This window comes from Colias eurytheme, chromosome 8 (genome assembly GCF_061535395.1).
Source record: "Colias eurytheme isolate Ceu_HAF_F1 chromosome 8, ilColEury1 Martin Lab GWU primary, whole genome shotgun sequence".
Taxonomy (NCBI): domain Eukaryota; kingdom Metazoa; phylum Arthropoda; class Insecta; order Lepidoptera; family Pieridae; genus Colias; species Colias eurytheme.
The window spans coordinates 7,697,091-7,709,581 of record NC_142987.1 but is presented as its reverse complement, the minus strand read 5'-3'; the positions used below and the strand labels follow the sequence as shown (position 1 = coordinate 7,709,581).

The 12,491-nt window shown below is 34.1% G+C and overlaps 2 protein-coding genes across 2 annotated transcripts; one reads left to right on the top strand and one right to left on the bottom strand.

The window, feature by feature from the left end:
* The first annotated feature begins 1,755 nt into the window (after positions 1-1,755).
* On the top strand, positions 1,756-7,347 carry Pkn (serine/threonine-protein kinase N). Its single transcript, XM_090104798.1, has 2 exons — positions 1,756-3,304; positions 5,218-7,347. Exons 1-2 carry the CDS (start codon positions 1,998-2,000, stop codon positions 7,034-7,036), a joined length of 3,126 nt encoding a protein of 1,041 aa, XP_089960924.1. The 5' UTR covers positions 1,756-1,997; the 3' UTR covers positions 7,037-7,347.
* A 30-nt stretch (positions 7,348-7,377) lies between these two features.
* Positions 7,378-9,152, bottom strand: inc (BTB/POZ domain-containing protein inc). The gene is made up of 2 exons (XM_090104799.1): positions 8,923-9,152; positions 7,378-8,847 (listed from the first exon to the last, which is right to left on the bottom strand). Exons 1-2 carry the CDS (start codon positions 9,121-9,123, stop codon positions 8,395-8,397), a joined length of 654 nt encoding a protein of 217 aa, XP_089960925.1. The 5' UTR covers positions 9,124-9,152; the 3' UTR covers positions 7,378-8,394.
* Between the last annotated feature and the right edge of the window lie 3,339 nt (positions 9,153-12,491).

Genomic DNA, 12,491 nt, shown 5'->3' with positions numbered 1-12,491 from the left:
ATAAAAAAGTCTTTTTTTAGGTCCATGTGTACAAGCTCGGAGCAATTAAAAGAGTCACGAACAGATACAAGTAATATCGTTTTATTCTTAGATTTTTATTTTATTATTCAATTGCCTTAAATTGTGATTAAATTGAATATTGAAAACTAGTCTACGAAGAATGAACTAAGTTTTAAAAGGTTATTAATAAAAAAAAATCCAATTAAAAGAATGATGTCACAGAACATTAAAACGTGGAAAAATATTCGAATTTTCGTCACAAACTTATATTATTCAAACGAAATCTACCAAATTACATTATTTTTCGTTAAAATTTCATCAATAACCATTCAATAACTGACATTTTATACAATATTCTACTCAGGTTCATCCTCTGGGTTCATCTACGTATCTACTATCTATGGAAATAAAAGTTATGGTCAGTGGGTCGACACTTAGAACATCGTTTTGGTTAGGCTTACATTTGCAAGCAATTTTAAACTTCATTCCATTGACATAGAGTTTAAATTAATTTGTACTTTTTCAAGAGCCTATGTTAAGTTTAGCTTGCCAACATTTAGAAAAAATAAAAATATTTCTAATGTTGGCCTCTCCGATGTAATCGTATAATATGTATTAGATTTAATATTTTAGTTTTAGTTATTTATTATTATTTCTTCTTTTTTTTAAACCTTATTTTTGTACATTTTAATTTTAAGCTAGTACATTAATAAATTATTTCTTTCTTTCTTCGATTTCTTGTCAATGGTTAAGACTTAAGCATAGACAACGTCTTGATGATTCGAATTCAAAATGGCGTTTTATTTTATTGTTTGTTTTGGTGGATAGAGTTAAAATTTGTTCTTCATCGTAGATTATGTTATTTACTCAGTTAATACTTAATGTACAGTACATTGAATTATCCCAAATACATTGAACTAAGCCTGCTCTTCAAATTTGTAATATTTATGCCAAAAGTGAAAAAAGAAGAAAGTGTTATGTGTAAACAATGTAATCTTGTGTGTAAATAATAATTGTAATTTGTGACTAAATATTTGCAATTTGTACCCAATGACTGTTCTATATGGAAGATAAAACATAATAATTACATAACAATGTATTCTCTAACACATGTTCTAGCTGAAGAATCAATTGGAGAGGAGATATTGTTATAACAAAGAAAACAACGGCTTCAATATTGGTATCGAAATTTATAACGAGATTTTAAAACAGAAATCCCGCAAAATATTTCAAGGAAAAGTATAAAATGTGAATCTAGTTGTATTCACTTATTATTATTAGATACTAATCAAGTCGAATTAAGTACTAAATGCCTAAATAAAGATATTCAGTAAAATTCAAATTGAATTATCCATTTTTGCTGAATAGTGTTTTAATAGGTATTATATAAAAATGTTATATGTATAATTAATATTATATTATAATAAACTTATTGATCTACATTGTTAATGTTTTATTTTTAATTTCCTCTAAATTTGATTATGGATGAGAATTAGTAGGGTTGTACCGAGCATCAAAAATTTTATCGATATCGATAAAAAGTTTTATCGATATTAGCACTCATAAATAGGCATCACTAGCAACATCAACTTTTAAATGTTGGCAGCAATGTGGGTCATTTTTGACGTGAACTTCTCTTATGTTGGTATAAAAGATTTCCCATAGCGAATACATGCATATGTGTGCGTGAGCTCGAAATCGAAGTACTGAGTGCCGTCTCTTACCTATATTACTTGCTCTGTGGTTATGGTAGATTTCTTCGTCTCGTTGGTTTCGTTGACCGACCAACTTGTTTATAAATTGTTTTGTAATTTAATTTAATTTAAAGCATTTTGTTTTAATGTACTTATTTCATAATGGTTACTTCTAATACTTCACTAGACCTAAGTGTTATACATCGTCATATCGTCCCTTCTGAATTGTGATCAATAAGCAATAATAGTGATATTTTCTCACATAATTATGGTTAACTGACGTTAGACAGTGCATCCTCAATTATGGCAGACCCAGGTTATTACCACAGTGATTATATTCGTCACCCTGTCCTTTACGAACTGGGTGTCAAATATGGAATTAAGACGGAATGTATTCCAGAAATAGCGTTGCCGTCTAAGTTGGAAGAACTCAAGGATGTTATACGTAGGGAGATACGTAAAGAATTGAAAATAAAGGAAGGCGCGGAGAAATTACGTGAAGCTACCACCGATCGAAAATCGCTTTCCTATGTAGCGAACCTTGTAAAACAAGCTAATATCAAGTTAAATGAACTTAAATCTGATTTGCAAGAATTAGAATCCCAGTTAATTTTATCACGCGGTCAGTCTACTCCGACGTCGCCCGAGGATTTGTCTTATGATGAGGAAATTATTTTGGCCTCTGAAGCGGCGCAACAACAACGCCAGCTTGGAGAGGGTACCACTGATCGTAAGCTGGCATCACTTGAAAAACAGTTGAATATTGAACTAAAGGTAAAGCAAGGAGCCGAAAATATGATACAAAGTATTAGCAGCAGTAATCAATCGCGTGACAAGAAGTTGCTAGCAGAAGCCCACCAAATGCTAGCAGATTCTAAAGACAAAATAGAATATTTAAAATTGCGAATATCTAAACTGTCTAAACAACAGAAAGGTGACAATGCCGGGTCAAATGGTGATGGTCGAAACATGGATATGAGTGGAGTTGACCCACTACTTGATGAACGCATTGCTGAATTGAGAAATCGATTACGCATAGAGGCTGCTGTAGTAGAAGGATCCAAGAATGCCATAAGACTCTTGCAAAGTGATAAAAAAGTCACAGACAAGAAAGCTCTACAAGAAGCTCAAACAAATTTGTTGGAGTCAACACAAAAATTAGATTTGTTACGTAGATCGTTGGATATGCGTCGTCAAGAATTGCCAGCTGAAAGTGCGGCATTCATAGAATTAGGCCATGAATTAAGAAGCACAGGATCTAGTCCTGGCTATGTCAGTTTATCCGGTGCAACAAATGCCCGCCCACCTTTCATATCTCCAGCTCCACTTATCAGTCCATGTGTTCAAGTAACTGGCACATTGGAGGTGAGATTAATGGGATGTCAAGATCTATTAGAAGATGTACCTGGTCGTACTCGCCGAGATCCCTTAGCCAGCCCATCAGATTTGAAGTCCTTTGTAAAAGGGGTCACTATAAGAAACTCAATGAAGTACACATACAGCATAAAAGAAGACACAAGTAATGAAATTATGGCTGTGCTGAAGCTTGACAATCATACTGTTGCTCAGACAAGTTGGAGGCCCTGCTCCCAACAAGCCTGGGATCAAAGGTATTTTTTTTTAATGATTGCAATCTACATCATAACAAAAACCATATAATTAGGGAACTATCTATGTATTATTAATAAGCTCTATCCTTTACATTCTTTAAAGTAATTAAAGCAACATTCATATATGCATTGCATTATAAGCCTTTAGTAGTTATGTATTACACATACTAGAACTCTTGGGAATATTATCTGTTTCCTTGAAATTTAATCTTAATAATTTCTTACACATTATGATTACTCACTCTATCTTATCAATAGGCTGTGTTCACATATTTGTTATATGAATCAATTTTGCACAGACAGCTTTAAATTAATTGTTTTTTTTTTTGTTATATCATATATATGTATGTAATTATAGAGCAGGCTCCAAGGAGATGTTCGTTTGCATAAATAGCGGACCTAAATCTGACTTCTGATATATATTGTGTAGATCCCAGACATCCTATAAACAGATGTTGCCAACCAGTTTTGTGGTCCCCTTCCCCGCACCCCGGTAATTAAATATGGCATACAAAGAAAAAAATAAACATTTCCAAAACATGCCGCGTGGGGTATCAAATGAAAGAGCTTATTGAGTAGATCACGAGTATATAGCATACTATAACATTTCTTACACTTTCTCTAAGATTTTTTAGAAAATTTACGAAAATGGTCCATTTTTGAGTTAACTTTAAACCACTATAGATTGAAAACTCATGAATATATTTTTTAAATTATTATTTTAAATAATTAACAATAGTCCATTGTTGACGATTCAATAGTTCGTACAGTGAAATAGTTGCATGGGGGAGTGGGGGAAGCATTCAAAGATGGCGAGTATATTTTCAAGTTATGCCAGAAATAAAGGCCTAATACAAAAATATCGGTGTCAGGGCTTAGAATAATTATCTCTGCACTGTCGTTGTGTTTGACAGAATGAAAAATATGGCAGAACATTCTTGAATCAGCCTCTTAACTTCATCAGCCTCTTCTAAACTTGAAAATATACTCACCATCTTTGAATGCTCCCCCCACTCCCCCATGCAACTATTTCACTGTACGAACTATTGAATCGTAAACAATGGACTATTGTTAATTATTTAAAATAATAATTTAAAAAATATATTCATGAGTTTTCAATCTATAGTGGTTTAAAGTTAACTCAAAAATGGACCATTTTCGTAAATTTTCTAAAAAATCTTAGAGAAAGTGTAAGAAATGTTATAGTGTGCTATATATTCGTGATCTACTCAATAAGCTCTTTCATTTGATACCCCACGCGGCATGTTTTGGAAATTTTTATTTTTTTCTTTGTATGCCATATTTAATTACCGTTGTGGGGAGAGGGGGACCACAAAACTGGTTGGCAACATCTGTCTATAGGATGTCTGGGATCTATACAATATATATCAGAAGTCAGATTTAGGTCCGGTATTTTTGCAAACGAAACTCCACTGAGAGTCCGGTCTATTATGTACACAAATTGTAATTCTTATTATATTAACATTCTAGTGGAGCAAGGATTAAATATGAAAGATTTGTTTCTATCAAAAATTCCCAATTTTTCAGACATTTTCGTATGATATTTGAAATTAAATATGAGTAAATTACTACTGATTATGTTTTTATCTACAAGTAACCCTGTATAATAAAATGGTTGAAGTGTTCCATTGTTCATTGAATAAAAACTAAAAAAAATACCGCTAAAGCCACCTTCATAGAGTAACACAAAAATTATGAAGTTTTGGTCAGTCTGTTTGTCTGCTTTAACACAAAAAAATACTGGAAGGTTTTAATAATTTTTTTTTGTTGTGTAGTTATATGTATAATCTTTTTTGAGGAATTTAATATCAAAGTTTTATTTCAATATACCTCCGTTTTTTATTTTACACTACATTAATAAGCAAGTATATTTTCTTCTTCTCTCTTCTCAGATTCACTATAAAGTTGGACAAATCTAGAGAGCTGGAAATTGGAATTCACTGGAAAGATTGGCGTGGATTATGTGCTGTGAAATTCCTGAGATTAGAAGAATTCATTGATGATATCCGACATGGAATGGCTTTGGAATTGGAACCTCAAGGATTATTATTTGCAGAAATTAAGTTTTTAAATCCAATTATATCAAGGAAACCAAAATTGCAACGTCAGAGAAAAATTTTCAAGCAACAAGGCAAAAATATTCCACGGCCCTCATATGGAGATATGCATATTCCTGCTGTTGTATTAGGAAGATTATTAAAACGTTCTTCACCTTCAGTTCAAAATATTCAGAATGCTCTCAGTCAATCTCAGCAACATCATTTTGAATCACCGCATGACATAAAAGATATTGAAAATACAAATGCCACATTTACTGGTATGGCCGGGATTCGCCCATTGGGTTTGCCTCCCACTCCAACTACACCACAAGTGCCTGTTCTGCCTCCACCAAAGCCTTCTCTGCCATTACAACCTCCACCTAATGTATCTACATTGAGGATGGAGAAAGAGCTCCAAGAAGCTTTTGCATTTTTAGAAGACTCATATACAAGGGATAACTATATATCAAAGGAACAACAGCCATCAGCTTGTAATACTCCATTAGTTGAATATCCACCATCACCTTCACCAAAATTGGTTTTGGAATATCCAAGCAGTGAGGATCAAATTGTTGAAATTGCAAGTAATATGCGTCTATCATCATCAAGGTCTTCTTCAGTTATTGAAACAATGAGTAAAGAGCCAGATTCTAGAAGGCAATCTGGTGAAATGTCAATGAACAGCTTCAGATTGTTAAGTGTCTTGGGCAGAGGACACTTTGGAAAAGTTATATTAGCTCAATATAAACCAACCAATGAATACTTTGCCATAAAAGCTTTAAAGAAGGGTGATATTATAGCCAGAGATGAAGTAGACTCACTACTATCTGAGAAACGAATTTTCGAAGTAGCCAATGCTATTCGACATCCGTTTTTAGTTAACTTATTTGCATGTTTTCAAACAGAACAGCATGTATGTTTTGTCATGGAGTATGCTGCTGGTGGTGATCTTATGATGCATATACATGCTGATGTTTTTACAGAGCCCAGGGCTGTATTTTATGCAGCTTGTGTAGTATTAGGCCTACAGTATTTACACGAAAATAATATTATTTATAGAGATTTAAAGTTGGATAACCTGCTTCTGGATACTGAAGGTTATGTAAAAATTGCTGATTTTGGATTGTGTAAGGAGGGTATGGGGTGGGGTGACCGCACTGGTACATTTTGCGGGACACCTGAATTTCTTGCTCCTGAAGTATTAACAGAGACCTCATATACAAGAGCAGTTGATTGGTGGGGTCTTGGTGTTCTTATTTTTGAAATGTTAGTTGGTGAGTCACCATTCCCAGGTGAAGATGAGGGAGAGGTATTTGATTCTATTGTAAATGATGAGGTCCGATACCCTAGAACACTGTCTTTAGAATCAATTGCATTAATGCGCCGATTGCTTAGAAAAAATCCAGAAAGGCGTTTAGGTTCCTCAGAACGAGATGCAGAGGATGTTAAAAAACAGGCATTCTTTAGAAATGTTGACTGGGAACAATTGCTCCTAAGAAAAGTTAAACCACCATTTGTGCCAACTATCAACAACTTAGAAGATGTTAGTAACTTTGATAGTGAGTTCACTTCTGAAGCAGCTGTACTCACTCCTCCCAAAGAGCCAAGACCTCTAAGTACAGCTGATCACAAACTTTTCTGTGACTTCACATACATGGCAGACTGGTGCTAGGCAGCTATAAATCACTTTGATTTTAAATTTAGGATAATTCTTAATGATAAAAACAATAAAACCCCATTGCCTTAACTAATGCGAGTGAAAAAACTGTATTTTGATATAATCTATCTAATCTATTCTAAAGGGTATCTTAGAAGATACTCATGTTGACTTGTATTTAATGCAGTTAAATGCAATATTTTATTATAAATTGTGTAATTTAAATAAGTTTTAAATAGTGATAACCTTTATTTTTTTAAAACATCATGTTATAGATTTACATATTATGTAGTTATATTTGATTAACCTAAAATTATTATTCTTAAGAGAATGTGTGTCAAATAAATCATTACATCTTCAGTCAATTCTATACTTTAATCTGTGAAATAAAGTTATCAACAACAAAACAATTTATTATTTTTATATGATTTTCCAGATTGATAATACATAATATAAATATACAAGATAGAAATATTATTTTATGTTAAGCACTATTATCTAGAGAACAATATGATAAGTAATATAAGCAGCATTTTATATAGGAAAGTGTAACTATTACTTATGTGTATAATATAATCAGCATTTATGTTGTATGGAGGCACTTCATTTAATGCACTTAAACCAATCAAACCACACATCTTAATTAAAGTTTCCAAACAGGCAAAATTTGTGTTTCCAGTTAGATTCCTTTCTTCTTTTCTATTTAATAAGTACATTAATCACCTTATATTATGTATTTTAAAGTACAGGCAGTGTCTTTATTACAATTATTATTGGTATTATGAATAATGACAAATCTTACAAAAATATGGTCATATAGAACATATCCAAGCAGTATAAAAGTTGTACTTCTTATATTGAACATGGCTCTAACTTATCTCATTGAGCAACATTACAATATTATGAATCATTCCCATAGCAAATTTTAATTTATACATTTTCAAAAGATCTATAATAGGAATGGAACTAAATGTAAAATACAGTAGATTAAACAAATTTTATTTACATGCTTGGAAAACTGATATAATCGAGTCTATAAATCTAGAAAATGATACTCGTCACAAATATAACGCACAACCTAACTTATGAATGCAATTTAATATATGAAAGTAAATATTTTTACATTTTATGTAATTGAGTATTTGGCCAATATATTTCAGGTTCAGAAGACAATATCATTCATCACATTAATAGAACTAACTTATTGTGAATTTGTTATAAAAATATTAACTGGACTTATAAAATTATGTACCTACTAATGTAAGAATTGAAAACACTTTCACATAATTATTTTCATGCAACATTATGTACAACACTTCACACACTGAATACTTAAGTCTTGAACATCACCTGTAATATTGCTTAAGGAAATTTCAAATTCTCGAACCTTTTTGCTGCAGAACCATTGCACGGTCTGTTGGCTCTATATCATTACTATTTGGATTGTTACCACATTCCCTACTCACCACACACAGAAATTCTGCATGATCCTCATTTCCATAATTATATTGCGAACCGATATTAATTAACTGTTCAAATTTCCATCCATCAGACATGGATGAAACCATTTGTGTCAACTCTTCTTCATGAAATTGTAAAACTCTATATACATGATTTTTAGAGTCTTTCGATGGACCAGTTTCTCTTTGAGAAATTCTTTCTTTAACTAATTTAATAAGCTCTGTTATATTATAAAACTCGGCTTCTTCTAAAACACCTTCCTCAGCTATGTCATTGTTGATGACCAACTTTCCGTGTCGTAAATAGTTGAGAACTGGAGAAAAGTAAGTTGGATCTCTGTCTATTAAATAGGCACCAGTTTCATCCTGTAACAATATATAATAATGTTTTAAAAAAGTTTACACCTTACCTACTTTAGAGAAACTTAGTTGCAAACTAACCCTATCTGAAATTAAGTCACTGTCTTCTTGTACTAATCGATACAAAAATGAGTTTGTGTCTCTAGACAATGTAGTTTTTGTTGTTAAAAAATATGTACCGCCAACGTTTAATTTAACCCACTGTTTACTGCTTCGTCTTTCATTGTTATATCTTTGTATATTTTCATTACTAAAACCACCGCCACCTACGTGACCCGCCATGGTTATAATTCCATAAACACTAGAGTGAAGAGTCATATAATCACAGCATATAATAGTGTAGTGTCGGTACCTCAGACTTCTCAGAGGTCGGTACAGTGTGCTGTGTGTACTCTGTGACTAGAGGTGACTAGAGTAGAATTACCACAGAGAATTACATTTAAACACAGTTCAGTGTTCACTCTTTCTCTTCAATCTTCATACCACAGCTACATTGTGCCCACTGCCCACACTCCACATACTATAGTTCTTAAACGCAATTAAGGAAAAAACAATTATTGTACATATATAATACATATATTTATGCAAGGGCGTTTTTTAAGCACGAAAGCACTTAGCATAATATTAATTGTGAAAGAAGTTTCATTTTCAAATTTACTGGAGCTTATTTAGTACACTGTCCTCCCAAATACAATTTTATTTCATTCCAAAATAATTTATTTTGTTGTTATTTTGTACACAATAATAAAAAGTATATTTTTAAATATGAGCGAGCGCCCACGAGCAACTTAGTTGCCCGGCAACTATTTTGTCTCTGTCGCTGTCTCCTCGCAAAGTTTTGAACGATGCGCTCACGAAAGCGACAGCAACGCAACTTTTTCTTTAAAATTTTCTTCATTTATCAACATGGTTTTAGAAGAGACGGTTGTGGTCTGTGCTCTTGTCCCGCATAGTTCCCATTCCCGTGAGATTTCCGGGATAAAACCTATCCTATGTGTTAATCCAAGTTACTCTCTATATGTGTGCTAAATTTCATTGTAATCGGTTCAGTAGTTTATGCGTGAAAACTGAAAACCATACATACCTACAAACCTTTCCTCTTTATAATATTAGTATAGATATGTAATCGTAATTGTAAAAAGTAAATTAGTTTTTATTTAATACTTTTTAGTGTATTTTTCAACACGAATCAAACGGGCCCAAACTCGATAAAGTTGAGTCAATATATTACTAAGTTCCTATGGCCACCTTCCGATTCCATCATCAAATCAACTCTATCTCATAATAATGTTTCATCGCTATCCAATTTACATGCGTATACAAAATTTCAGCTCAATCGGTTACCTGGAAATGAATCAAAGTTACTTGCTACATTTCAATTAAGTCATCGAGACCAGACAAAAATGCTCATAAAATAAAAACTACTGGGCTTATCCGAATAAAATTTATGGGACCAATTCCACACCATTCCGCATAAAAAAAAAAAGAATCACGTAAACCGGTTCAGAAACCTCGGAGTAATCGGTGTACATACATAAAAAAATATACCGGCCGAATTGATAACCTCCTCCTTTTTGCGAAGTCGGTTAAAAACTACTGTGTACGAGAATAAATACGTTGACATAAATACGTACTATCGCTACGCTGGTTACGCGGCAACTGGCCGGAGGCCGCCGACCGGCAACATTTTTGTCGCCGTGCGCGCACTTGCATTGAAACCAATAGATAGGGCGACAGTTGCGTCGCGGGCTTGTCTCCGAACCCGCGGACAAAAAAGTCTCCCGGGTGTTGCGTCGCTATGTGCGCGCACTTTCATACTAGCCCATGGGCGGAGAGACAAAATAGTTGCGGAGACAAAGTTGCTCGTGCGCGCTCGCTCTAAGAGCGAGCGCCCACGATAAACTTAGTTGCCCGGCAACTATTTTGTCTCTGTCGCTGTCTCCTCGCAAAGTTTTGAACGATGCGCACACGAAAGCGACAGCGACGCAACTTTTTCTTTAAAATTTTCTGCATTTATCAACATGGATTTCGAAGAAACGGTTGTGGTCTGTGCTCTTGTCCTGCATAGTTCCCATTCCCGTGGGATTTCCGGGATAAAACCTATCCTATGTGTTAATCCAAGTTACCCTCTATATGTGTGCTAAATTTCATTGTAATCGGTTCAGTAGTTTATGCGTGAAAACTGAAAGCCATACAAACCATACAAACCTTTCCTCTTTATAATATTAGAATAGATATGTAATCTTAATTGAAAAAAGTTTAGTAAATGTGCAGTTCCAACAAAACGATATAACATATTTTTCTATGGCGTCGTTACTAGATTACATTGCTGAATTTTATTGAACTGTCAATGTTGCCTATTAAAATGGCTCTACTATAGACAGAAAACTACTAATAATAAAAATAACTTAATTAAAAACAATATTATTAATTTATTAAATAGGTTTGAAGTCGGTGCCAAGCACTAAGCACTTAGTATTAAGCCCGTGCATCGACATCAAACCTTTTTAGTAAATAAAACATCTAAATAATATGTAGTAATTAATAATAAATGTAATTATTATTAAAGTGAAACTTTTATTACATCGTCTCAAACTTTTTGGTCTGTGTAGCGCATGTCGCGTGTATCGCGGCTGCGAGTAGGTATACCTACTCGGCAGCCGACCGTCACGCGACATGCGCTACACAAAGCAGTGTTCGGAACCGTTCGAACAGTTTCACTTTTACCGTGGTTTCATAAAACCACACAACATTTTTTTTTGCTCGTGCGCGCTAGCTGTAATAATATCAATATCAATCTTTTTTATTTTTTACTTTTCCGTTTTTGAAGTCGGTTGTTTTTAACGAAGTTATTTTTATTTAATACTTTTTAGTGTATTTTTCAACACAAATCAAACGAGCCCTAACTCGATAAAGTTGAGTCAATATATTACTAAGTTCCTATGGCCACCTTCCGATTCCATCATCAAATCAGCGCTATGTCATAATAATGTTTCATCGCTATCCAATTTACATACGTATACAAAATTTCAGCTCAATCGGTTACCTGGAAATGAATCAAAGTTACTTGCTACATTTCAATTAAGTCATCGAGACCAGACAAAAATGCTCACAAAATAAAAACTACTGGGCTTATCCGAATAAAATTTATGGGACCAATTCCACACCATTCCGCATCAAAAAAAAAAGAATCACGTAAACCGGTTCAGAAACCTCGGAGTAATCGGTGTCCATACATAAAAAAATATACCGGCCGAATTGATAACCTCCTCCTTTTTTTTAAGTCGGTTAAAACTACAGTGTACGAGAATAAATACGTTGACATAAATAGGTATTATCGCTACGCCGGTTACGCGGAAACTGGCCGGCGGCCGTCGCCTGGCAACATTTTTGTCGCCGTGCGCGCACTTGCATTGAAACCAATAGATAGGGCGACAGTTGCGTCGCGGGCTTGTCTCCGAACCCGCGGACAAAAAAGTCTCCCGGGAGTTGCGTCGCTACGTACGCGCACTTTCATACTAGCCCATGGCTGGAGAGACAAAATAGTTGCGGAGACAAAATTGTTGCGGAGACAAAGTTGCTCGTGGGCGCTCGCTCTAAGAGCGAGCGCCCACGAGCAACTTAGTTGCCCGGCAACTATTTTGTCTCTG

Excerpts from the sequence above, each read along its gene's own strand:
- Pkn (XM_090104798.1), top strand. The coding sequence starts at position 1,998 with ATGGCAGACCCAGGTTATTACCACAGTGATTATATTCGTCACCCTGTC. Across the intron at positions 3,305-5,217 it reads CAACAAGCCTGGGATCAAAG|ATTCACTATAAAGTTGGACA; the intron begins GTATTTTTTTTT and ends CTCTCTTCTCAG.
- inc (XM_090104799.1), bottom strand. The coding sequence starts at position 9,123 with ATGGCGGGTCACGTAGGTGGCGGTGGTTTTAGTAATGAAAATATACAA. Across the intron at positions 8,848-8,922 it reads GTGACTTAATTTCAGATAGG|GATGAAACTGGTGCCTATTT; the intron begins GTTAGTTTGCAA and ends ATATTGTTACAG.